Source organism: Callithrix jacchus, chromosome 9 (genome assembly GCF_049354715.1).
Source record: "Callithrix jacchus isolate 240 chromosome 9, calJac240_pri, whole genome shotgun sequence".
Classification (NCBI taxonomy): Eukaryota; Metazoa; Chordata; class Mammalia; order Primates; family Cebidae; genus Callithrix; species Callithrix jacchus.
In genome coordinates, this window is record NC_133510.1 from 106,960,664 (window position 1) to 106,987,473 (window position 26,810).

At 40.6% G+C, this 26,810-nt stretch overlaps 1 protein-coding gene and 1 pseudogene across 13 annotated transcripts in view; both read right to left on the reverse strand.

Annotated features, from left to right (window-relative positions):
* The window catches only part of GLT8D2 (glycosyltransferase 8 domain containing 2), a 73,325-nt gene that overhangs the window by 24,600 nt on the left and 21,915 nt on the right, over positions 1-26,810 (reverse strand). For 12 of the 13 annotated variants that reach the window (XR_013522066.1, XR_013522065.1, XR_008473951.2 and 9 more), the window contains 3 exons: positions 8,162-8,294; positions 6,139-6,185; positions 2,083-2,175 (listed from right to left, as the gene is read on the reverse strand). Coding sequence is in view for 10 of the 13 variants with exons in the window: in XM_035257444.3 (XP_035113335.1) it covers positions 2,083-2,175; positions 6,139-6,157 (112 nt within the window). In the remaining 3 variants the exon portion in view is untranslated. The remainder of the gene's footprint in view (positions 1-2,082; positions 2,176-6,138; positions 6,186-8,161; positions 8,295-26,810) is intronic. The other variant, XM_078337163.1, reaches the window with a different exon arrangement.
* On the reverse strand, positions 16,934-17,749 carry LOC103795388 (large ribosomal subunit protein uL22 pseudogene; annotated as a pseudogene).

A 26,810-nucleotide genomic window follows, 5' to 3' on the forward strand; every position in this document is an offset into this window, starting at 1 on the left:
GGCGGGTCTGCAGTCAATCTATTCCCACTCCCAGCTCTAGAACCACCAATCTGCTTTGTGTCTCCATAGATTTTCCTTTCCTAGAAATTTCATATAGATGGAATCATACAATATATGGTCTATATTTAGCACAGTTTTCTTTCCTATTGTAAATAGGAAGGCTCATCCATATTGTAGCTTGTATCAGTCATTTGGTCCTTTTTACTGTCAAAAAGTATTTCATTGTGTGGGATAAATTACGTGTTTTGTATCCATTCACTAGTTGATGTACATGTGAATTGTTTCCAGTTTGAGGCTACTATGAATTATACCCTATGAACATCTGTATATATGTCTTTGTGTGAAAATCATTCTCTTTGCAGATGCTCTCTATGTTCATTTAGATCAGATTATACATTTTTAATTATTTTTAAATGATTTTTTTTTTTGAGACAGCATCTCACTCTGTCGCCCAGTTGGAGTGCAGTGGCACAATCTCAGCTCACTGCAACCTCCGCCTCCCAGGTAGAGAATCAAGCAATTTTCCTCCTCGACCTCCTGAGTAGCTGGGATTACAGGAACCTGGCTAATTTTTGTATTTTTAGTAGAGATGAGGTTTCACCATTTTGGCCAGCCTGATCTTGAACTACTGACCTCATGATCCACCCACCTCGGCCTCCCAAAGTGCTGGGATTACAGGTGCTAGCCATGATGCCCAGCCCAAATTAATTTTTAAATTACAAAATAGAATAAAAAAGAAATGCCAGCTTCATCGAAATAGGGATTTGTTTTTGTTCACTGTTGTGTTTCCAGTCCCTAAGCATCTGGCTGAAAAAAAAAAAGTGACGAATAAATGTATGTAACACATCAAAATAGTAACTGTATTCAGAATCTCACTCTGTCATCCAAGCTGACGTGCAGTGGCACTATCAGGGCTCACTGCTGCTTAGATCTCCTAGGCTCAAGTGATCCTTTCATCCAAGTCTCTTGAGAAGCTGGGACTATAGGCAAGCCCCACCATGCCCAGGTAATTTTTTTTGTGAGTGTAGACAGGGTCTCGCTTTGTTGCCTAGGTTTAGCTGGTCTCAAACACCTAGACTCAAGTGATTCTCCCACCTTAGGCCCCCCAAAGTTCTACGATTACAAGTATGAGCCACCACCGCCAGCCCATAAGTGTATATTTGCTTGATTGATATAAAAAGTAAATTAGCTGGGCATGGTAGCTTATGCCTGTAATCCCAGCATTTTGGGAGGCCAAGTCAGGACAATAGCTTGAGCCCAGGAGTTAAAGACCAGCCTGGGCAGCATGGCAAAACCCATCTCTCCAAAAAAGACAGAAAGTTTGCTGGGTGTAGTGGCACACACCTGTAGTCCCAACTATCTGAGGGTGCTGAGGCAGGAGGATTGCTTGAGCCCTGGAGGTTGAGGCTGCAGTGAGCTGCTATTGTGCCACTGTACTCCAGCCAGGGCAACAGAGTGAGACTCTGTCTCAAAAAAAAAAAAGTTCACTTTTTTATTAAACTGTAATAAGCAGTGCTTCTTTATTTTTATGGAGATTGATTTTGTGTGTGCATTGGAGTTATGAAGGTGTCATCTCAAGCAATTCACCCCCATGAGGGAAACACAGTTCTCAGTGCAGCTGGGAGAGAACACAGGGCCAATGGAGGGCCATTTTCAAGTTGAGAGTTATGAGGCTGTCTTGCACTGATGGGAATTTACCAGCAGGGAGAGGAGAGAGAGGGTGGTTTCCATAAGCAAAGTCATTGAGAAGCTCCAAAGAAATGGGGTGTAAAGTGGTACACCCACTGTGTGATCCAAGAACCCACAGCATCAGCCTCAATCAGGAGCTAACTGGCAGGTGGCCCAGTGCTGCATTTTAGCAAGCTCTCTATGTGAATCTCACACATGCTAAAGTTTAATAGCACCGACCACCCTAGAGAACAACTGAAAAGGTGGTCTAGGGCAGATATTCTACTAGCAGGTCCTTGAGAGTTGACCAAACTGTCACTTGTCCCTGAACCCAGATAGTGAAAGGACCTAGAAAGGACACATTCAAACCACATTCCTGTATATCCCATCTCAACGAATTCCATGTCTGCTCACCTGTGTCATTCTTGGGCACAGTCCCCTTATGTACTTTCTTATACAGAATCACACAGAGGGTCACGATCAGAAGGAACAGCAGCACCTGATTAACTGACATAGAAATGGAAACACGTTAATGTTGAACCTGTGAACCTGAAATCACGTGACAAAGTTTAGCATGGTAATGTGAGTAGATACCTTCCATGTCACATGGAGAAATGGTGGTCTGAGACCTTTCTATAAGCAGATAGCATATACAGAATTAACCTGGCCAGGTGTGGTGGCTCATGCCTGTAATCCCAGTATTTTGGGAGGCTGAGGCAGGCAGATCACTTGAGCTCAGGAGTTCAAGACCAGCTTGGGCAACATAGTGGAACCCTGCCTCTACAAAAAAAATTTAAACGAACAAGAAAACCCTACAAAAATTAGTTGGGTGTGGTGGTATGCACCCGTAATCCCAGCTACTTGTGGGGCTGAGATAGGAGGATGGCTTGAGCCTGGGAGGTAGAGGATGCCGTGAGCCAAGATTACTCCAGCCTGGGTGACAGAGCCAGACCCTGTCTCAAATACAAAAACAAACAGAAAGAATTAACCTGGAACACTATTGTTGCTCAGAGGTCTTACATCTTTACTGAATTCGTATATCAGTCCTAATTGTTTTTGGTGGAGTCTTTAGAATTTTCCAAATATAAGATTATATCAGCCAGGAGTAGCGGCTCACACCTGTAATCCCAGCACTTTGGGAGGCTGAGATGAGCAGATCACGTGAGGCCAGGAGTTCAAGACCAGCCTGGGCAACATGGCAAACCACATCTCTACTAAAAGTACAAAAATTAGCTGGGCGTGATGATGCATGCCTGTAATCCCAGCTATTTGGGAGGCTGAGGCATGAGAATTGCTTGAACCTGGGAGGTGGAGGTTGCAGTGAGCCAAGATCGAAACACTGCACTCCAGGCTGGATGATAGAGCGAGACCCTCTCTCCAAAACAAAACAAAAATATATCATCTTCAAACAAGGATAATTTGACTTCTTCCTTTCCAATTTGGATGCTCTTTATTTCTTTTGCTGTACTGTGTTGAATAACAATAGTGAAAGCAGCCATCCTTGTCGTGTTCCAGATGTAAAAGGAAAGGCTTTCAGTTTTTCCCCATTTAGTGTGATACTAGCTGTCGGTCTTTCACACGTGGCTTTTATTGTGTTGAGTTTAAATGATTCTTCTATGAGCCAGTAGTAATTATAAGTACATGTTCTTAGCCATTATGACACAGTTGCTTCTCAGTTAACTCAACCCCTGGTCAAGGATGATGTGCAGGCCAGGTGTGGTGGTCACACCTGCAATCTGAGCACTTAGGAAGCCTGAGGCAGGTGGATCACCAGAGGCCAGGAGTTTGAGACTAGCCTGGCCAACATAGCGAAAACCTGTCCCTACTAAAATACGAAAATTAGCTGGGTGTTGCACATGACTGTAGTCTCAGATACTCAGGAGGTTGAGGCATGAGAATTGCTTGAGCCTGGGAGGCAGAGGTTGCAGTGAATTGAGATTGTGCCACTGAACTCTAGTCTGGGAGACAGAGGAAGAAGGAAGGAAGGAAGGAAGAAAGGAAGAAAGGGAGGGAGGGAGGGAGGGAGGGAAAGAAAAAGAAAGAAAGAGAGAAAGAAAGAAAGAAGAAAGAGAGAGAGAGAAAGAGAAAGAAAGAAGGAAGGAAGGAAAGAAAAAGAAAGAAAGAGAGAGAAAGGAAGGAAGGAAGGACGGAAAGAGAGAGAGAGAAGGAAAGGCAGAAAATTCTTGCCTGCCCTAGGTAAGCAGTTAGAAGACCCCAGTGCCTCTAAGCCTCCAGGTCTGTCTGTTCCAGTGATGTTTCCTCTTAGGATGTGGAGAGAAGTAGAGTGGCGTAAAACAGTGTTTTCTTGAGTATAGAACACATAGCACTGGTGGTGCATGAAATGATTGGGGAGGTTCATGTTCATAGCATTAAGTGATATTACATCACCATATGAGAAAGTCAGTCTTTCTAATTTTATGTGCAGGAGCACAATAAAAGCTACCCAGAATTGAATCACATTTTTCTAATTGTATACATGTTGAAAGCTACTTTTTTTTATGATAGGCAATCATTCTGTTTTCATTTACAGGAAGGATAAGAACTTTCTATTATGAATTACACTTACAAAAATCAGTCAACTTAAAGAAAAATGTAGTTTTTTAGACAGAGTTTCACTCTTGTTGCCCAGGCTGGAGAGCAATGGCACAGTCTCAGCTCACTGCAACCTCTGCCTCCTGGGTTCAAGTGATTCTCCTGCCTCAGCCTCCCAAGTACCTGAGATTACAGGCATCCACCATCATGCCCAGCTAATTTTTGTATTTTTAGTAGAGACAGGGTTTCACTATGTTGGTCAGGCTGATCTCAAACTTCTGACCTCATGTAATCCACCCTCCTTCGCCTCCCAAAGTGCTAAGAATACAGGCATGAGCCACCACGCCCAGCCCATATTATTTTTTATTATTTGTATGTATCAAGAGACTTAATCTATTGACTGCCTATGGATCTAGTTTTTTGGCCTCTATGCCTTTGTTTTCCCTTTTGTAAAAGAAAAGAGTCTCCATGGATGCCTTTCAAAGCTACATCCTGAGGCTGTGATTCTATTTTGCTGACACCCAGTTCCTCACTGCCTTATAAATTACAGATCAGCCAGGATCAATCAGATACTAGACTCAGTTTAAAACAAAATTATTGAGAAGCAGAAAATGGACAAAATTCTACAATTTATCAACAGGTCCGATTAATACACACCTGCCACGGCTGAGCGTGGTGGCTCACACCTGTAATCCCAACACTTTGGGAGTCCGAGGCAGGTGGATCACTTGAGGTCAGGAGTTTCAGACCAGCCTGGCCAACATAGCAAAATCCCATCTCTATTAAAAACACAAAAATTAGCTAGGCATGGTGGCGGGTGCCTGTAATCCCAGCTACTTGGAAGGTTGAGTCAGGAGAATCATTTGAACCCGGGAGGCAGAGGTTGCAGTGAGCAGAGATCACATCACTGCACTCCAGCCTCAGTGACAGAGCAGAGAATTCTGCTTAAAAAAAAAAAAAAAAAATTCACCTGCCACAACCAACTTGGGGAGGTGGCCCAGTGTCTACTATCATCTGACACTTTCAACTGTGGCTGTTAGCACTGACATAGAGTTGCCTAATAAAATTACTTTTTTAGTGCAAATATGTCTTATGCAATATTTGGGACATATTATACTAAAAATTTATTTGTTGTTTATCTGAAGTTCAAATTTAACTGGTTGTCCTGTCCTGTGTCTTTGTTTGCTGAATCTGGGAACTCTACCCTGAGGGTAACACAATTAGGTTACTATGTCTCTCCCCAAATTCACAAATGACTGAATCTACCATCAGAGGCAAATCCAGGTTCTGATGGGTCTGAAGAGTTGAGGTGACTCTTTAAGAATATGAATACAAAATTACAAATTACAAATGCTAAATTACTTATGAACACAAATATTTATTCAGAATGAGAAAACGCATATCTGCAAGTTTTATAGAAATATATGATCCTTCTTAAAAGTCCACTTCCACTTCTTTTTTGTTTGTTTTGTTTGTTGAGAGGGGTTCTTGCTCTGTCTCCCAGGCTGGTATGCAGTGGTGCAATCTCGGTTCACTGCAGACTGCCTCTCAGGCTCAAGCGATCCTCCTGCCTCAGCCTCCTGAGTAGCTGAGACTACAGGCACCTGCCACCATAACTGGCTAATTTTTGTATTTTTTGTAGAGATAGGGTCTCGCCATGTTGCCCAGGCTGGTCTCGAACTCCTGAGCTCAACTGATCCGCCCACCTAAGCCTCCCAAAGTACTAGGATTACAGGTGTGAGCCGGTGCACCCAGCTGATAAGTCCACTTCTGACTAAAATACTGAACACTCTCCATGGGAATCATCCGGAAATGATGATGCCAAAACTATCCATGAAAAGCAAAGACAATTCAAGGAAGAAGAAAAAGCCCCAGCATCAAAACAACCCTCCCAAATATCTGACTTTTTAATCATTATTTTCAAAGTTGTAGTCTTACTTTTTCGTAACAGAGCCATGTGTGTTCACGCAGATAAGAACAGTGATCTGTGGATTAAGAAGGAAAAATCCATTTAAAAGAGAATCAGTTAAAAGTCATCAACAAGTGTTAAGGACTATGCCTTCTCTGGAGGACTGACCTATCATGAAGTGTATGATTATCTTTTACTGCTCTGAATCTAAAATTTTGGAAGCAAAATAAATATAGGCCCATCTCTTCAAAAGTGATGCCTCTGGTTGAACAAACCTTACTAAGGGTCTTCAAGAGAGCTAATCTTTTGTCTTCAGAATTTATTTTTTTCTTATTGGTGACAGAGTCTCACTCTGTCACCCAGGCTAGAACGCAGTGGTGCGATAGCGGCTCACTGCAACCTCCGCCTCTGAGGTTCAAGCAATTCTCCTTCCTCAGCCTCCCGAGTAGCTGGGACTAGGCATGTGCCACGGATAATTTTTGTATTTTTAGTAGAGGCGGGGTTTTGCCATGTTTCCCAGGCTGATCTTGAACTTCTACCCTCAAGCAATCCATCCACCTTGGTCTCCTAAAGTGCTGGGATTACGGCATGAGCCACCGTACCCAGCCCAGAATCTTTTTAAACCTGCAAAAAGAGCTCTGTCAGCTGGCTGTACACGGTGGCTCAGCCTGTAATCCCAGCACTTTGGGAAGACAAGGTTGGTGGATGACAAGGTCAGAAAATCAAGACCATCCTGGCTAACATGGTGAAACACCATCTCTACTAAGAATACAACAACAACAAAAAATTAGCTGGGCGTGGTGGCACGCAGCTGTAACCCCAGCTACTCAGGAGGCTGAGGCAGAAGAATCGTTTGAACCTGGGAGGTGGAAGTTGCCGTGAGCCGAGATCACACCACTGCACTCTAGCCTGGGCAATGAGCAAGACTCCATCTCGGGGGGAAAAAAAAAGAGCTCTATCAACCTTCTGGGTTAGCAGAGCACATGGCAGTAACTGGAAGTATCACACTAGAACATCTCCTTGATCTAAAATAGCAACCGCATGCTATCTTTCTACTCTCATAACTTCATTCCTTGATAAGAAAGCCTTTACATCTTCAGGAATCCCTTGGAAGGGGCATGCATTATACTCAACTCAATCATTCATTCAGTATTTACATATTGGGATCCTACTAAAAGCCCAGCACTTTGCCACTTCCCAGTGATGTACCGATGAACAAAGCAGTCCTGGTCCCTATCCTCCTGGAGCTTTTGGTCCAGTGGGGGAAACAGACATTAAAATGAGACACGTAAAAGTATGGTAAGTGCTATGAAGGAAGCAATGGAGGTGATGGGATAAAGATGAACATGGGTGGGGAGTGCATCAGGAAGAGAAATCAGGAAAAGCTTCATTGAGGAGATGGCATTGGAGGGAAGGAAGAGCAGGGGCCAGTCAAGGGTAGAACATGCAGAGGAGCATCCCAAGCAGAGGGAACAGCAAGTGAAAAGGCCCTGGGGCTGGAATGAGCTCCAAGTATTCTAGGAACTGCAAGAAGCTCACTGTAGCTGGATCACAGTGAACCAAGGGAGAGACTGACTGGAAGAGGACGGAGAGGTACCAAGGGGCTGGATACTACTGTGCCTGAAGGGAAGTTTGGATTTTTACGTGCATGAAACCCCTTCCATCAGTGTTTAACATTGTTAAAGCCCTAAAGGACTGTTTCTCAAACATTCCCAAGGGAACTGTGATGGTAAAGGAGAGTGAATACTCAACGTTGCTCACAGTGAGCTCAAAGTATCTTTCAAGGTTTTTGTTTTACCTTCAAATTCATGGGAGCTGTGCAAGATGTAGTGGTGGAAAGGAATCACTCCTTTAACTGCTGGGAGAGGTCCCCCCTCAGGGAGAAAACTATCTGTTATGAGAGCAAGGTCTTCTGTGCCTAGGTAAGATGGCCAGGTGAGAGCAGGGAGAAACTAAACCGGTTTGAATAAGGGATGAATCAAAATCCTAAGGTTTGGCCACAGCCCAAGAAAAAATGTTATTAGAGGGAAAAGGAAAGTCCAAGTCACTTACCCAGGAGAACTTCCTTTCCTATGGCAGGCCCAGGGACTGTTCAAGAACAGAAGTCCAATACTCAAACCACAATCTTCTTCCACGCTCTCCACCTGCTAACCTCAGCCCACCTCCACGCTGCTCTTCACAGGACCTAAAGTGACATTTTAAGTGTTTTACCAGGTGTAGTGGCTCACTTTGGGAGGCCGGGGTGGGCAGATGCTTGAGCCCAGGAGTTTGAGACAAGCCTGGGCAACATAATAAGACCCCTCACCCCCACAATTTCTACAAAAAATACAAAAATTAGCAGGTATAGTGGTGCGTGCCTGTAGTCCCAGCTACTTGGGAAGTTGAGGCTGGAGGATCACTTGTGCCCAGGAGGCTGAAGCTGCAATGAGCTGTGGCTGCTGCACTCCAGCTGGGAGACAGGGCAAAACCCTGTTTAAAAAAGGAAAAAAAGAAGAGAGAGAGAGAAAGAAGAGAAAGAAAGAAAAAAGACAGAAAGAGAGAGAAAGGGAGAAAGAGAAAGAAAAGAAAAGAAAGAATGAAAGAGAGAAAGAGACAGAGAATGAGAAAGGAAGGAAGAGAAAGAGAGAGAGAAAAGCAAAGCAAAAAAGAAAAACTGCTGCTCTCAGAAGAGCTAGCAGGTTTGTTGTGTGTCTTTTTGTGGCCCCAAGCTCACAGCAGTAATATTCCAGGGGATGGGCACTGTGGGATGAGAAAGTTTATCTCATCCCACAGTGGGATGTTTATCTGGTCCCAGATAAACATCAGGAGAGGAGCAGGCTTTTGGGGTGACTGCAAGGAGAAGGGAACACAAATGGGAAGAAAGAGAGCCCTGGAAGAAAGATTGGAGGATTCTCAGAAATAGCTTTGGAATGAAATGTGCCTGTTTCACGTTGCTATACACGATTAAATTAAAATACCCACCTCCATCCAACTTCATGTAACCCAATATTGAAAGGCCTTTCTGCCTCTGTATTGAAAATTACAGAAAATATAGTAGTAGAAAAAGGGAGATTTTTGGGTTGATATTCTTACAGGACTGATATTGAACATATTTAATAACCCATATAGCCCTTGGCATTGATCAATCAAAATGGGTACCAGCTACAAATGGCTGAAGCAGTCCCACAGGAGTTTCTGACTAATAAATAACAGTTTGGCACCTACAGAATGTCAAATCATATTAATGTGTTATCTATTCAAACATATAGACACAGTAGATTCTACACACACACACACACATGATCCTCTATATTTTGATAAGCAGCAAGAACTGTAAGTGTCACATCATCAATCATTCTCCTGTTCTATCAGGCCAACTTTTTACATAAAGTCCTTTGCATAAGAAAAATGCAGGGCAAATTCTAAGAGGCCTCTCAACTAGATGTATTCCAAGAACAACTTCTTTTAACAAAAGAGACCAGCTGCTGCTTCAGAGCCTAAAGAATTGGCCTATGAGAACGATTTTTCTGCCAAGGTATTTGATACATGTTGGCAAGCAAATTTATTTCTGGTCTTATGGATTTACATACATTTCCTAATGTGAGTTTGCTATGCGTCGAGGGGAGGGAGAGCATCAGAATCAATCGCTAATGCATATAGGGCTTAATACCTAGGTAATGGGTTCATAGGTGCAGCAAACCACCATGGCACACATTTACCTATGTAAGAAACCTGCACATTCTGCACATATATCCCAAAACTTAGAATAAAATAAAAATTTAAAAAATTGCTACGCATACTATTTCTTTTTTATTAGGTAGTCTTTTCTGAATTCTTTAGACTGCATTGAAGAATCAGGAAGAGTGCTTCGCCCAGGGAAACACAAATGGTTCAGTATGTCTGCTTTGGTTTTAAACAGGCTTCCTTTCCACGACACATTTACTAAAGGAATATTACCATGTCGGCCTCAAAATTTGACAGGGTGATTTTTAAGTTTTAAAAAATTTAGGTACATTAGAATTTACTTTTTTGTTTGAATAGTTCTAAGAATTTTTACACATGCATAGATTCTTGTAACAACCACCACAAATGGGATAGAGAACAAAACCAACACTCCTGAAGAATTTCCTTGTGCTGCCCTTTTGTAGTCAGGCCCTGTCCAACACCTAGCCCTAGGCAACTGCTGATCTGTTCTCTGTCTCTATAGTTTTGCCATTTCCAGAATGTCATATAAATGGAATCCTACAGGATGTAATATTTTGAGAGGCTCTCTTCTCTCACTTAGCACAATGCTTTTGAGATTCATACTTGTTATTGCCTTTATCAATAGTTTGTTCCTTTTTATTGCTGAATAGTATTCCATTGAATGGATATACCACAGTTTTTCTATTCACCCATTGAAGGACATCTGGGTTGTTTCCATTGTTTTGTGATTATACATAATGCTTCTGTAAACACTTGTTTACAAGTTTTTGTGTGAATAGAGGGTAACTACCTAGAAGTGGTATTGCTGAGTCTTTTGGTAGATATATATTTAACTCTATAAGAAACTGCCAATCTAGGCTGGGGCAGTGGCTTATACCTTTAATCCCAGCATTTTGGGAAGCCAAGGTGGGAGGATCACTTGAGCTCAGAAGTTCAAGACCAGCCCTGGCAATATAGTGAGACTCCTATCTCTATGAAAAAAGAAAAAAAATGTGGAGAGTTAGAGAAAAAAAATTAGCCAGACCTGGTGGTGGGAACCTGTGGCCCCAGCTATTCAGGAAGCTGAGGTGGGAGGATGGCCTGAGCCTGGGAGGTTAAGGCTGCAGTAAGCCATAGTGGCACCACTGCACTCCCAGGTGACAGAGTGAAACCCTGACTGAAAAAAAAAAGAAAGAAAAAGAAAGAAAAAGAAAGAAAGAAAGAAAGAAAGAAAGAAAGAAAGAAAGAAAGAAAGAAAGAAAGACAGAGAGAGAGAGAGAGAGAGAAAGAAAGATAGAAAGAAAGAAAGGAATTGACAATCTTTTTTCCTGAGTGGAAACAGATTTTCATTTTGTATTTCCACTAGCATTATAAGAAAGTTCCAGTTGCTCTGTGTTCTTGTCAATACTTGGTATTGTCAGTATTTTTTTATTTTAGCTGTTCTAATGGGTGAATTGCATTGTGATCTTAATTTGCATTTCCTTGATGATTACTCATGTTGAGCATCTTTTTGTTTGTTTTCTTATCAAACACATATGATGAAATGTCTGTTTAAATCTTTTGCACATTTTATAGGAATATTTTCTTATTTTTGAGTTTTGGGAGTTGTTTATATATTCTGGATACAAGTCCTGTGTTAGGGCCGGGTGCTGTGGCTCACACCTGTAATCCCAGCACTTCGGGAGGTCGAGGTTGGCAGATGACTTCAGGTCAGGAGTTCGAGACCAGCCTGGCCAACATGGTGAAACCCTTTCTCTACTAAAATACAAAAATTAGGCAGGTATGGTGGTGCACATCTGTAATTCCAGCTACATGGGAGGCCGAGGCAGGAGAATCACTTGAACCTGGGAGGCAAAAGTTGTAGTGAGCCAAGATTGCACCACTGCACTCCAGCCTGGGCAACAGAGCAAGACCCTGTCTCAAGAAAAAAAAAAATCCCATGTTGGATATGTGGGCTTGTCATTTCAGTCTCTTAACAATGAATTTTGCAGAGCAGAAGTATTTAAGTTTGATGTCAAATTAATTTTCTTTCTTTCTTTTTTTTTGAAACAGAGTTTTATTCCATCACCCAGGCTTAAGTGCAGTAGTACAATCTCAGCTCACTGCAACATCCACCTCTGAGGCTCAAGTAATTCTCCTACCTCAGCCTCCCAAGTAGCTGGGACGACAGGTGCTCACCACCACACCTGGCTAGTTTTTGTATTTTTTGTAGAGATGGGGGTTTTTCCACGTTGCCCAGGCTGGTCTCAAACTCCTGAGCTCAAGTGATCTGCCTGCCTCAACTTTCCAAAGTGCTGGGATTACAGGCATCAGCCACCACACCTGGCCTTTTTTTCTTCTACAGATGATTCTTTTAGTATCATATCTAATAATTTTTGGCCTAACGTAAGGTCATGATGTAAATATATATATATATATGTATATATGTGTGTGTATACATATGTATATATATATATGTGTGTGTATGTATATGTGTGTATATATATATTATTGCACTTTAGGTTCTGGGGTACATGTGCAGAACATGCAGAATTGTTGCATAGGTATGTATATGGCAATGTGGTTTGCTGCTTCCATCCCCTGTCACCTATATCTGTCATTTCTCCCCATGTTATCCCTCCCCAACCTCCCTGCCCTCCCCTATTCCCTGCCCAACAGACCTCAGTGTGTGATGCTTCCCTCCCTGTGTCCAAGTGTTCTCATTGTTCAACACCCATCTATGAGTGAGAACATGCAATGTTTGATTTTCTGTTCTTGTGTCAGTTTGCTGAGAATGATGGTTTCCAGATTCATCCATGTCCCTATAAAGGACACAAACTCATCGTTTTTTATGGCTGCATAGTATTCCATGGTGTATATGTGCCACATTTTCCCTGTCCAGTCTATCATCGATGGGCATTTGGGTTGGTTCCAGGTCTTTGCTATTGTAAACAGTGTTGCAATGAACATACATGTACATGTGTCTTTATAACAGAACGATTTGTAATCATTTGGCTATATACCCAGTAATGGGATTGCTGAGTCTAATGGAATTTCTATTTCTAGGTCCTTGAGGAATCGCCACACTGTCTTCCACAATGGTTGAACTAATTTACACTCCCACCAACAGTGTAAAAGTGTTCCTATTTCTCCACATCCTTTCCAGCATCTGTTGTCTCCAAATTTTTTAATAATCGCCATTCTAACTGGCATGAGATGGTATCTCAATGTGGTTTTCATTTGCATTTCTCTAATAACCAGTGATAATTAGCATTTTTTTTATATGTTTGCTGGCATCATATATGTCCTCTTTTGAAAAGTGTCTGTTCATGTCCTTTGCCCACTTTTGAATGGGTTCATTTGTTTTTTTCTTGTAAATCTGTTTTAGTTATTTGTAGATTCTGGATATAAGTCCTTTGTCAGATGGGTAGATTGCAAAAATTTTTTCTGTTGGTTGCCATTCTCTTGGTTGCCAGTTCACTCTAATGATTGTTTCTTTTGCTGTACAGAAGCTCTGGAGTTTAATTAGATTCCATTTGTCTATTTTGGCTTTGGTTGCCAATGCTTTTGGTGTTTTAGTCATGAACTCCTTGCCTATGCCTATATCCTGAATCGTTTTGCCTAAGTTTTCTTCTAGAGTTTTTATGGTGTTAGGTCTTATGTTTAAGTCTTTAATCCATCTGGAGTTAATTTTAGTGTAAGGTGTCAGGAAGGGATCCAGTTTCTGTTTTCTGCACATGGCTAGCCAGTTTTCCCCACACCATTTATTAAACAGGAATCCTTTCCCCATTGCTTGTTTTTGTCAGGCTTGTCAAAGATCAGATGGTTGTAGATGTGTGGTGTTGCCTCCGAGGCCTCTGTTCTGTTCCATTGGTCTATCTCTGTTTTGGTACCAGTACCATGCTGTTTTGATTACTGTAGCCTTGTAGTATAGTTTGAAGTCAGGTAGTGTGATACCTCCAGCTTTGTTCTTTTTGCTTAGAATTGTCTTGGCTATGCAGGCTCTCTTTTGGTTACATATGAAGTTTAAGATGGTTTTTTTTTTTTCCAGTTCTGTGAAGAGGGTCATAAGTAGCTTGATGGGAATAGTGTTGAATCTATAAATTACTCTGGGCAGTATGGCCATTTTCACGATATTTATTATTCCTAACCATGAGCATGGAACGTTTTTCCATCTGTTTGTGTCCTCTCTTATTTCCTTGAGCAGTGGTTTGTAGTTCTCCTTGAAGAGGTCCTTTATACCCTTTGTTAGTTGTATTTCTAGGTATTATATTCTCTTTGTAGCAATTGTTAATGAGAGTTCATTCTTGATTTGGCTTTCTTTAAGTCTGTTATTGGTGTATAGGAATGCTTGTGATTTCTGCACGTTGATTTTGTATCCTGAGACTTTGCTGAAGTTGCTTATCAGTTTAAGGAGATTTGGGGCTGAGACAATGGAGTCTTCTAAATATACAATTGTCATCTGCAAATAGAGACAATTTGACTTACTCCTTTCCTAACTGAATACCTTTTATTTCTTTGTCTTGCCTGATTGCTCTGGCTAGAACTTCCAAAACTATATTGAATAAGGAGTGGTGAGAGAGGGCATCCTTGTCTAGTGCCAGATTTCAAAGGGAATGCTTCCAGTTTTTGCCCATTCAGTATGATATTGGCTGTAGGTTTGCCATAAATAGCTTTTATTTTGGGATACATTCTGTCAATACCTAGTTTCTTGAAAGTTTTTAGCATAAAGGGCTGTTGAATTTTGTCAAAGGCCTTCTCTGCATCTATTGAGATAATCATGTGGTTTTTGTCCTTGGTTCTGTTTATGTGGTGGATTACATTTATAGACTTGCCTATGTTGCACCAGCCTTGCATCCCAAGGATGAAGCCTACTTGATCATGACGGATAAGCTTTTTGATGTGCTATTGCAATCAATTTGCTAGTATTTTATTGAAGATTTTTGCATCTATGTTCATCATGGATATTAGCCTGAAGTTTTCTTTTTCAGTTAAGTCTCTCCCGGGTTTTGGTATCAGGATGACGCTGGTCTCATAAATTGATTTGGGAAGGATTCCCTCTTTTTGGATTGTTTGAAATAATTTCAGGAGTGGTACCAACTCCTCTTTGTATGTCTCATAGAATTCGGCTGTGAACCCATCTGGACCTGGGCTTTTCTTGGTTGGTAGGCTATTAATTGCTGCCTCAACTTCAGCCCTTGTTATTGGTCTATTTAGGGTTTAGGCTTGGATGGTGCAAGTGTCCAGGAATTTATCAATTTCTTCCAGGTTTACTGGTTTAGGTGCATAGTGTTGTTTGTAGTAATCTCTGATGGTAGTTTGTATTTCTGTGGAATCATGATGATATCCCCTTTATCATTTTTATTGCATCTATTCGATTGTTCTCTCTTTTCTTTTTTATTAATCTGGCTAATGGTCTATTTTGTTGATCTTTTCAAAAAACCAGCTCCAGACAAAAAAAAAAGGTTTTTTTTTGTGTCTCTATCTCCTTCACTTATGCTCTGATCTTAATTATTTCCAGTCTTCTGCTAGCTTTTGAGCTTTTTGGATCTTGCTCCTCTAGCTCTTTCAATTTTGATGATAAGATGTTGATTTTAGTTCTTTCCTTGCTTCTCATGTGGGCATTTATTGCTATAAATTTCCCTCTAGAAACTGCTTTAAATGTGTCCCAGAGATTCTGGTACATTGTGTCTTCTTACTTGTTGGTTTTGAAGAACATCTTTATTTCTGCCTTCATTTCGTTGTTTATCCAGTCAACATTCAAAAGCCAGTTGTTTAGTTTCCATGAAGTTGTGTGGTTCTGAGTTAGTTTCTTAATCCTAAGTCCTAATTTGATTTCCCTGCAGAGAGACTGCTTGTTATGATTTCTGGTGGTTTTTTTTGTTTGTTTTTTGTTTTTTTGCATTTGCTGAGGAGTGATTTACTTCCAATTATGTGGTTAATTTTACAGTAGGTGTGACGTGGTGCTGAGAAGAATGTATATTCTGTGGATTTGGGGTGAAGAGTTCTGTAGAGGTCTATTAGGTTTGCTTGGTCCAGATCTGAGCTCAAGTTCTGGATATCCTTATTCATTTTCTGTCTTGTTGATCTGTCTAAAATTGACAGTGGAGTGTTAAAGTCTCCCACTATTATTGTATGGGAGTCTAAGTCTCTTTGCAGGTCATTAAGAACTTGCTTTATGTAATTGGGTGCCCCTGTATTGGGTACATATATATTTAGGATTGTTAGCTCTTCTTGTTGCATTGATCCTTTTACCATTATGTAATGCCCTTCTTTGTCTCTTTCGATCTTTGTTGGTTTAAAGTCTACTTTATCAGAGACTAGGATTGCAACTCCTGCTTTTTTTTTACTCTCCATTTGCTTGGTAAATCTTTTCCCATTCCTTTTTTTTTTTTTTTTGAGCCTATGTATGTCCTTGTATGTGAGATGGGTTTCCTGGATATAGCATACTGATGAGTTTTGACTTTTTATCCAATTTGCCAGTCTGTGTCTTTTGATTGGGGCATTTAGCCCATTTACATTTAAGGTTAATGTTGTTATGTGTGAATTTCATCCTGCCATTTTGATGCTTGCTGGTTGTTTTGCCCATTAGTTGACACAATTTCTTCATTGTGTCAGTGGTCTTTACCATTTGGTACATTTTTGGAGTGGATGGTACTGGTTGTTACTTTCTATGGTTAGTGCTTCTTTCAGGAGCTCTTGTAAGGCAGGCCTGGTGGTGACGAAATCTCTCAGCAATTGCTTGTTCATAAAGAATTTTATTTCTCATTTGCTTATGAAGCTTTGTTTGGCTGGATATGAAATTCTAGGTTGAAAGTTCTTTTCTTTAAGGATGCTGAATACTGGCCCCCACTCTCTTCTGGCTTGTAGGGTTTCTGCCAAGAGATCTGTTGTGAGTCTGATGGGCTCCCCTTTGTGGGTAACCTGACCTTTCTCTCTGGCTTCCCTTAGCATATTTTTCCTTCATTTCAACCCTAGTGAATCTGATGATTATGTGCTTGGGGTTGCTCTTCTTGAGGAATATCTCTGTGGTGTTCTCTGTATTTCCTGGACTTGAATGGTGGCCTGCCTTGCTGCATTGGGGAAGTTCTCCTGGATAATATCCTTAAGAGTGTTTTCCACCTTGGATTCATTCTCTCTATCACATTCAGGTACACCTATCAAATGTAGATTAAGTCTTTTCACATAATCCCATATTTCTGGAGGCTTTGTTCATTTCTTTTCATTGTTTTTTGTCTAATCTTGCCTTCTCATTTTATTTTATTTTTTTTTCTTTTCCTTTTAGTTGCATTTATTTTAAGGCTGAATTTACTCCCATGCCATAAGCTTTTGTTTCTTCAGTTTCTTCTGGGATATCTTCTTCTTGTGAGCAACCTCCTCTTCTGGTTTAGGAACAATCTGTTCCTTTTCAGTAAGGATCATCTCAGTGTGGCAGGGAGAACTCATGTATGGGTTAATTCGACCACGAGCTCTGTAGGTCCTGTGGTGCATCTTGGGTGCTTTGTTCACTTGGATATGCTTAATGACCAGAGAATCTACATCTAAACCCTTAAGTTCAGCATTACTCTCTGCATTTTTAAGCGTGTGCAGCAAAAATTCAGCACTCTTTTTGGGCCACCGACCTTGTGTCCAGACCCGCTGCTTGGCCTGGGCACACCTGCCAACTCCATCATTGTAACATTGGAATGGTATGCACTGTTTCTGTAAAGTGACATCTTTCAGATACTTCGTGGCTTTTCGTATATGCATACCCTTGATGGCCTGGGCAGTTTCACGTGTGTTGTTAAAGTGAACACAAAGATTGGAACCGCTTGATTTGCATGACTTTGTGGGGTTCTCTGGATCAAGTGAATAGTGAACCATTTTCACAGATTACCTCAGGCTGCTTAGGGAGAGAGCACCTTCTCATTTTATTTCATTGAGTTCATCTTCAGTCTCTGATATCCTTTCATCTGCTTGGTCGATCCTTTTTTCTGCTTGGTCAATTTGATATTGATACTTGTGTATGCTTTGTGAAGTTCTTGTGTTTTGTTTTTCAGCTCCATCAAGTCATTTATATTTTTCTCTAAGCTGTTTATTCTCATTAGCATTTTGTCAAACTTTTTTTCAAGGTTCTTAGTTTCTTTGCATTGGGTTAGAACATGTTCTTTTAGCTCAGAGAAGTTTTTTATTACCCACCTTCTGCAGCCTGTTTCTGTCAATTCATCACACTCATTCTCCATCCATCTTTCTTCCCTTGTTGGTGAGGAGTTGTGATCCATTGGAGGAAGAGAGGAGTTCTGGTTTTGGGTGTTTTCATCCTTTTCATGCTGATTTCTTCCCATCTTTGAGGATTTGTCCACCTGTGGTCTTTGTAGTTGGTGACTTTCAGATGGGGGGGTCTCTGATTGGACATCCTTTTTGTTGATGTTGAAGTTATTTCTTTCTGTTTTTTAGTTTTCCTTCTAACTGTCAGGCCCTTCTGCTGTAGGACTGCTGGAGGTCCACTTCAGACCCTGCTTGCCTGGGGATCACCTGCAGCAGCTGCAGAACAATAAGGGTTGCTGCCAGTTTCTTCTTCTGTTATCTTCATCCCAAAAGGATACCTGCCAGATGTCAGCCTGAACTCTCCTTTATGAGGTGTCTCTCTGGATATACAGGAGTCAGGGAGCTGCTTGAGGAGACAATCTGTCCCTTATAGGAGCTCAACTGCTGAACAGTGAGCTCCGTTGTTCTGTTCAGAGCTGCTGGGCAGGTATGTTTAAGTCTGCTGCAGCAAAACTCATAACCACCTTTTTTCCCATGTGCTCTGTCCTGGGAATGTGGGGCTTTAATTATAAGTTCCTGACATGCTGTTGCCTTTTTTCAGAGATGCCCTGCCCAGCAAGTAGGTAGCCTAGTCACGGTCTTCCAGCAGAGGCATTGCTGACCTGCCATGGGCTCTGCCCAGCTGCTGTGTGAACTTCCTTGTGGTTTTGTTTACAGAGGTATCATTAGAACTGCCTCAGTAATGGTGGTCTGTCTCAACAATGGCAGATTGCCTCAGTAATGGCGGACTGCCTCGGTAATGGCGGACTGCCTCAGTAATGACAGACTGCCTCAGTAATGGCAGACTGCCTCAGTAATATCAGACACCCTTCCCCCAACAGAGCTGGACCGTCCAGGATCTAGCTGTGCTTGCTGTGAAACTCTCAATCCAGAGCATTTCATATTGCTGGTCTTTTTCGGGGTGGGACCCACTGAGCCAGATCACCTGGCTTCCTGTTTCAGTCCCCTTTTTCAGTTGAATGGGCAGCTCTGTCTCCCAGCCATTCCAGGTGCCAGTTGAAATGGCCACCCAGATTTGTGTGAGTTTTTGTGCAGAGACCCACTACACTGGCTGAAACAGCTGTGCTGGAAACTCGTGGTGCTCTTCAGCCTGGGAATCTCCTGGCCTGTGGGCAGTAATAACTCATTTGGAAATGCAGTGATCACTTACCTTCTGCATTGTTCTCACTGGGAGTGGCATTCCAGAGCTGTTCCTATTTGGCCATCTTGGATCCTCAATCCTTCTTCTGAGAATTTTAAAGTTTTAGACTTAATTTTTACATTTAGAGTTAATTTTTGTATATATCATGAAGTGTAGATTAAACTTCATCTTTTAGCATACAGTTTTCCAGTTGTTCCAAGACCATTTGTTGAGGAGGTCATTTATTGAGACCATTTGTTTTTCCTTCTGCAGAATTGATTTTTTTTCTTTATTATTTTGTTTGAATTTCAGGGTATTCAAAGGGGACTTGAAATCTGGCAAAAAGTTTGAACCTAGAGGATAATATGTATCCCAAAGAAGGAAGCAAGTTATCAGCACAGGTTTTTAATTCTCTCCTATACTTTCTACAGGAAGAATTATAGATATGAATAGTCATCAGTGACTAAAAAGTGAGCTACATCATCAAATAAAGATTCAATAATGTGTCCTGGTGTGATGGCTCACACTTGTAATCCCAGCACTTTGAGAGGCTGAGGCCAGGAATTTGAGACCAGCCTGGCTAACACTGCGAAACCTCATCTCTGATAAAAATTTAAAAATTAGCCAGATGTGGTGGGGCATGCCTGTCATCTCAGCTACTTGGGAGAATGAGGCACGAGAATCACTTGAACTTGTGAGAAGGAGGTTGCAGTGAGCTGAGATCATGCCACTGCACTCCAGCTTGGGCAACAGAACAAACTGTTTTTTTGTCTCAAAAACAAAAAAATCTATAATGTTCTTAGAGTAGAATCAGGTACCAAGCAGGCAAGAAAAGGGTTGATTTACAATGAAAAAGTTTCAACCAAACATTTCCCCAAACTCAAATTTTATCTTTGCATTATATTCTGGAGTATTTTATTTTTGCTCTGAAATCAGGAAAGCTAAGACACCCTCCCTCTAGCCTTGAAATTTACCAGTTAAGACTTTACTTCCTGTTTTTCCCAATTTACAATTACCTATCTATATGCTTAATACAATACCTTGGACATTCATTAGGAGAAGTGGTACGCATTAAGCAAAGCATAGGATAGGGCAGGTTTGATGAAAAAATAAAATTTAACTATTAGATAAGGATTTTAGATGACAACAGTCATTTTAATCTAAAATGTAAAGTTAAATTTTGTCACATTTTTTATGTTCATTCACTTGTTTGTGACATTTTGCCAATCAACCCAGAAGCTGGAAACTGACTTCCTTTATCTCACACAAAAAAAGTTAATTCGCCATAAATAACAATTTGTCTTGAAACCTCAAAGTTTATTTTAAAATTAAGTTGATCCTTCTTAATTATGGTCCTTCAAAGGAACTTCTGAACTTGACATCTGATGGGAAACTGCAGACAGCAAACTAGGAATAATAACCTTTAGAAACCAACGACATGGCAGAGACAGCCCGAGGAGGTCATTGAGAAAGGAAGGATATCATAGGGCCTCATGGTTTCATGAACCAAAGTGTTATGAGAATTTGCTGCTGGTCATCTAGGAAACTCTTCAACAGAGATTTGACTCAAGTCTTTAATTCACTGTAAACAACCAGCCACAATGTTCCTTTATTTTCCTGGGCTATAGACAGAACACCCAAGAGCTCTGAATGCATTGGCAGTGACACTTTTCTCTGCCCCTTTTTCACCTGGAAAATAATTGGGTCAAAACAGCACATTTCTTTGGATTTTTCTGAGATAGGATTTCCAGTACTTTTTACCCATTTAGGACTTTAGGTGATATGCATGCATCTAACTTTTGGGGATGATAGAAGCCTAGAATGGTCTTTGGCTACATGGCCCCTCCTCCCACTCTATGAAAGATGCCATCTGGTATCACAGGAGAGAATGGGGCGAAGACCAGAGGGGAGCTAAGCTCTAAGTCTCTAAGGCCATCCATTTCCTGAGCATTCCATTTATGAAAGCCAATAAATTCACACATTTTTCTTAAACTTTTGAAATGAGGTTCAGTTTCTTGCAAGCAAAATCTTTACAAATGTATTTGTTGTGGCCAGAATGATATGTGAATATGGGGAGCTGTTTGCAAGTGGTCAGATAATAATCATAACTACCATTTGTTGCAAATATAATTTGCATGCAACTCCAGGCTATTTAGGTACATTATCTCCTTTAATTCTAACACCATTCAAGAGGATGTATTACTATCTCCATTTTCCAAATGAGGACGTTGTAGCTCAGAGAGGTTCAGTAACTTGCTCAAAATCATACAGCTAGTAAATGAGGAGGCTGGCATTAAAACTTAGAGCTAACTTCAAAGGCCTTTAACCACAAGGTGCTGAGCTCTCAAAGGGCCTTTGTGGCCACACCAGGGGTCAGGTGAATTGGGCTCGAGATAACAGATTTCACCATGTGTTGATGAAGCTTATACAGCTCCTAGGCAAGGCTGGTGGGATTTTTCCTGAGTGCTTGGCTACTATAACTATGAGACCACTCCAGAGGCCAAGAAATGGTAAGTGCTGACTCATCTGAACAGGGGGCTCATCTTTCCCTGTCCAGCATGTTGCCAACTCTGAAATTTCTTTAAGATGAAACAGGTGGCTTTAGGATGCTGACAAAGGCACGTCAATTGCAAGGCACAGTAGCGAGCCAAGAAGGTTAAGTACCTGAAACAGACTGTGGTAGGAAACCTTAAGCCATATGGAAAGAGTGGAGTCCTTGAGAAGCATGTTGTTTCAACAGAAAGTTTGCTGTAAAAATGTGTGTGTGTGTGTGTGTGTGTGTAATTGCATAAAGATTTGGCACAGCTGGATTGCATCCTCTTCTTCCTCCTTACAATTTCATCTCATCTCTGATGGTGGGAGTTCTTGGGTTTCAAAAACAAAAAATCACAAATGGAGAAGACACAGTTTCTGACCGAGGGCACTGGAATCAAGTGGAAATGCTTTTCTAATATAAATTAGTATATTAGACTGTGGGCCTTGGAATCAGATGTGCCTGGGATCAAATCCTGGCTCCACAATGTATAAGAACCCCTTCCCTTGGAAACTTAAGATTCCTCACTTATAAAATGCCTGTAACACCATTTTACAACCAACATGTTAATAAGTAATTCAGGGGAAAATCCTCAGTGCATGCTAAAAGGATAGGGTAAAAGGTTGTTGGGGTATAGAAATTTCACAATCTCGAAGAAATCACACTTAAGATCAACAAAATGAAACAAATTGAAATCCTGCGCCTTGAAATGTGATAAACAGCAATGTGCTCCTGCCAGTGATATTTAACCTGATTCTATCATGGATAAGGTCACAGTCAAATCCAAATCATGGATCATTCTGGAGACAAACTGCCCTAGTCTCTTCAAACATGTCAACGTCATGAACAACAACAACAACAACAACAGAAAAACACACATTTGGAACTCTTTAGAGGCTTAAAAATGAAATGAAAAGTGTGAACCTTGACTGCATCCTGGACCAACTGTTTAAAAACAGCTACAAAGTTTACTTTTGGGATATTGGGGAAATATTATGGCATTAATATTAAATTTCCTGAGTGAATGAATGTGGTATGGTTACGTAGGAGTACATCATTGATGGTAGGAGACACATACATTAATTTAGGTGTGAAAGGTCAAGAGGTTCAGGGGTGTCTGTGTGTAGAAAGAGAGTGAGAGGTACTGAGATGCACTAATGTGGCAAAATTGGTTGAGCATCATACTTTTCTTGCAACTTTTCTATAAATTAAAATTCTTTCTAAATAAAAATTTGAAGAAATGAAGTAATATTATAAGGCTTTATGAGGTTTAAATGCAGTAATGCATTTACATGCATTAAGTACTTATAGTAGTACTTGGCAAACAGTTGGAACGCCACTTATACAAGCCATGAAGATTGTGTGATCCTAGAGAAATCACTCCATCTCTCTCTGTCTCAGTTTCCTCATCATTACGACTGAAGCAGACAATTCTATTAGATGTAACATTCTAGAACTTTATATAATTATGCCCTCAAAAAGGTGATGGGAGTTGAAAGAATCAACGTTGTCAAAATATCCATAACACCCAAAGCAATCTACAGATTCAGTGTAGTCCCTATCAAAATTCCAATGGCATTTTTCATAATAATAGAAAAAAAATCTTAAAATGCATATAGAATCACAAAAGCTCCCAAATAAATAAAGCAATTTTGACCAAGAACAAACTGAAGGCATCACATTTCCTAATTTTAAATAATATTTACAAATCTATAGTAATCCAAAAAGTATGGTACTGACATAAAAATAGACACATAGACCGATGGAATCAAGAATAGACATGGGGAGAGGATAGTCTCTTCAAAAAGTGGTGTCAGGAAAACTGGATATTAACAAAAAAATGAAATTGGATTTTTTTTTAGATGGAGTCTCGCTCTGTTGCTAGGCTGGAGTGCAGTGGTGTGATCTCGGCTCACTGCAACCTCTGCCTCCCAGGTTAAAGCGATTCCCCTGCCTCAGCCTCCCGAATAGCTGGGACTATAGGCATGTGCCACAAAACCCAGCTATTTTTTGTATTTTTAGTAGAGATGGGGTTTCATCATGTTGGCCAGGATGGTTTTGATCTCTTGACCTCGTGATCTGTCCACCTCGGCCTCCCAAAGTGCTGGGATTACAGGCATGATCCACAATTGGATCTATATCTTACATCATACACAAAACAAACTCAAAATGAATTACATATGTAAATATTAATTTTATTAACTATTAATTGGATAATAATTAAGTATTTAAGATGTGAAACTGTAAAACTAGAAGAAAACAGGGAAAGCTCCATGGCATTGGTCTTGGCAATGATTTTTTGAATATGACACCAAAAGCACAGTTGACAAAAGTAAAAAAACAAGTGGGACTACATCAAACTAAAAGGTTTCTGCACTGCAAAGGAGCAATCAATAAAAAGAAAACACAACCTGTGGAATGGGAGCTATTGTTTACTAACCATATATCTGATAAGAAGTTAATATCCAAAATATATAAAGAACTCATACAACTCAATAGCAAAAAAAAACCTGACTTAAAAATGGGCAAAGAATTAGAACAGACATTTCTCAAAGGAAGGCATAGGAATGGCCAACAGGTATATGAAAAGATACTTGGTCGGGCGCGGTGGCTCATGCCTGTAATCCCAGCACTTCGGGAGGCCGAGGCGGGTGGTTCATAAGGTCAAGAGATCGAGACCATCCTGGTCAACATGGTGAAACCCTGTCTCTACTAAAAATACAAAAATTAGCTGGGCATGGTGGCGCGTGCCTGTAATCCCAGCTACTCAAGAGGCTGAGGCAGGAGAATTGCCTGAACCCAGAAGGCAGAGGTTGCGGTGAGTAGAGACCATGTCATTGCACTCCAGCCTGGGTAACAAGGGCAAAACTCTGTCTCAAAAAAAAAACAAAAAACAGATACTTAATATCACTAATAATCAAGGAAATTCAATCAAAACCACAATGGGATATCACTTCACAACAAAAAGTCAAAAAATAACAAGTATTGGTGAGGATGTAGAGAAAAGGGAACCCTTGTACATTGCTAGTGGGAATGTAAATTAGTATAGCCATTATGGAAAACAATATGGAGGTCTGTCAAAAAATTAAAAGTAGAACTACCATACGATGCAGCTATCCTACTTTGGGGTGTATATCCAAAGGAAAGAAAATCAGTATCAAAGGTATAGCTGCACTCCCATGTTAATTGCAGCACTATTTATTTTTATTTTATTTTATTATTATTTTTGAGATGGAGTCTTGCTCTGTCATCGCCCATGCTGGAATGCAGTGGTGTGATCTCCATTCACTGCAACCTTTGCCTCTTGGGTTCAAGTGATTCTCCAGCCTCAGCCTCCTGAGTAGCTGGAATTACAGAGGCATGCCACCACGCCCAGCTAATTTTTGTATATTTTTAGTAGAGACGGGGTTTCACCATGTTGGCCAGGCTGGTCTTGAACTCCTGATCTCAGGTGATCGGCCTGCCTTGGCCTCCCAAGGTGCTGGAATTACAGGCATGAGCCACCACACCCAGCCTGCAGCACTATTCAGAATAGTGAAGATATGGAATTAGTCTGTGTCCATCAGTGGATAAGTGGATAAAGAAACGTGGTATATATATATGAGTATGTGTGTGTGTAGACATATATACACACAAAATAAAATATTATTTCACCTTGGAAAAGAAGAAATTCATGCCATTTGTGACAATATGGGTGAACCTGGAAGACATCATGCCAAGTGAAATAAACCAGGCAAAGAAAAATAAATACTGCATGATTTCACTTACATGAGAAATCTACCAAGTTGAACTTACATAAACAGAGAGGAGAGGATGGTTACCAGGGACAGGGAGGTGGGGAAATAGGGAAGCATTGATCAAAGGGTATAAGCTTGTAGTTATAAGATGAGCAAGTTCTGGAGACCTGATGCACAGCATTGACTATTATTACTAATAATGTATTGTATACTTGTAATCTGCTATGAGAGTAGATCTTCAGGGTTCTCACCACACATACACAAAAGCTAACTATGAGGGTGATGGATTTGTTAATCAGCTTGATTGTGCAATCATTTCACAATGTGTATATTAAAACATTGTACTCTTTGAATATGTATATGTGTGTGTATGTGAGTGTGTATGTGTATATATACATACATATATATATATATATATATGCATTTTTTTTTCAGAGACAGGATTGTCACCCAGGCTGGAGTGCAAGTGCAATCACAGCTCTTTGTAACCTTGAACTCCTGGGCTCTATGTAGCCTCCCACCTCGGTCTCCCAAGCACTGAGATTATAGGCATAAGCCACCAAGGTTGGCTGAATATAACATTTTTTTATTTGTCAATTATACCTCAATAAAGCCAAAGAAAACAAACCAAAAAGACCCCCACTTATTTTAAGAACTAATATTTCATAAAATGTTCTTGTCATTTTATGTCATTTTAATTATTTAGACAATATTATAAGAACATGGTTACTTCCTTAAAAATTATTTATTCCTGTAGAATTGCTATCTTTGATAACAGTATCTGCAGTTCACTCACTGTTATTCAAATGAGTCAGATTAACTATACATCTCTTTGAAATAAAAAACAACAAATTGGGCTGGGCGCGGGGGCTCACACCTGTAATCCCAACACTTTGGGAGGCCAAGGCGGGTGGATCATGAGGTCAAGAGATCGAGACCATCCTGGTCAACATGGTGAAACCCCGTCTCTACTAAAAATACAAAAAATTAGCTGGGCATGGTGGCGTGTGCCTGTAATCCCAGCTACTCAGGAGGCTGAGGCAGGAGAATTGCCTGAACCCAGGAGGCGGAGGTTGCGGTGAGCCGAGATCGTGCCATTGCACTCCAGCCTGGGTAACAAGAGCGAAACTCCGTCTCAAAAAAAAAAAAATCGAAAAATTAAGCATCCCATTTTCTAAGTACTATGAGACTGGAGTGTATAAGTTACTTTTAGCTTTTCAGATGCTGAAATATACAACTTTACTGGCCATAAATTTGTAAGTTCAGTGTTCTACTGAATATGAGAATAAATATATTTTTTAACATTAAAAAATTGATTGGGGAATCGGCATTGTTTTCTGGCAAGGTGTTAGAGATTTTGCT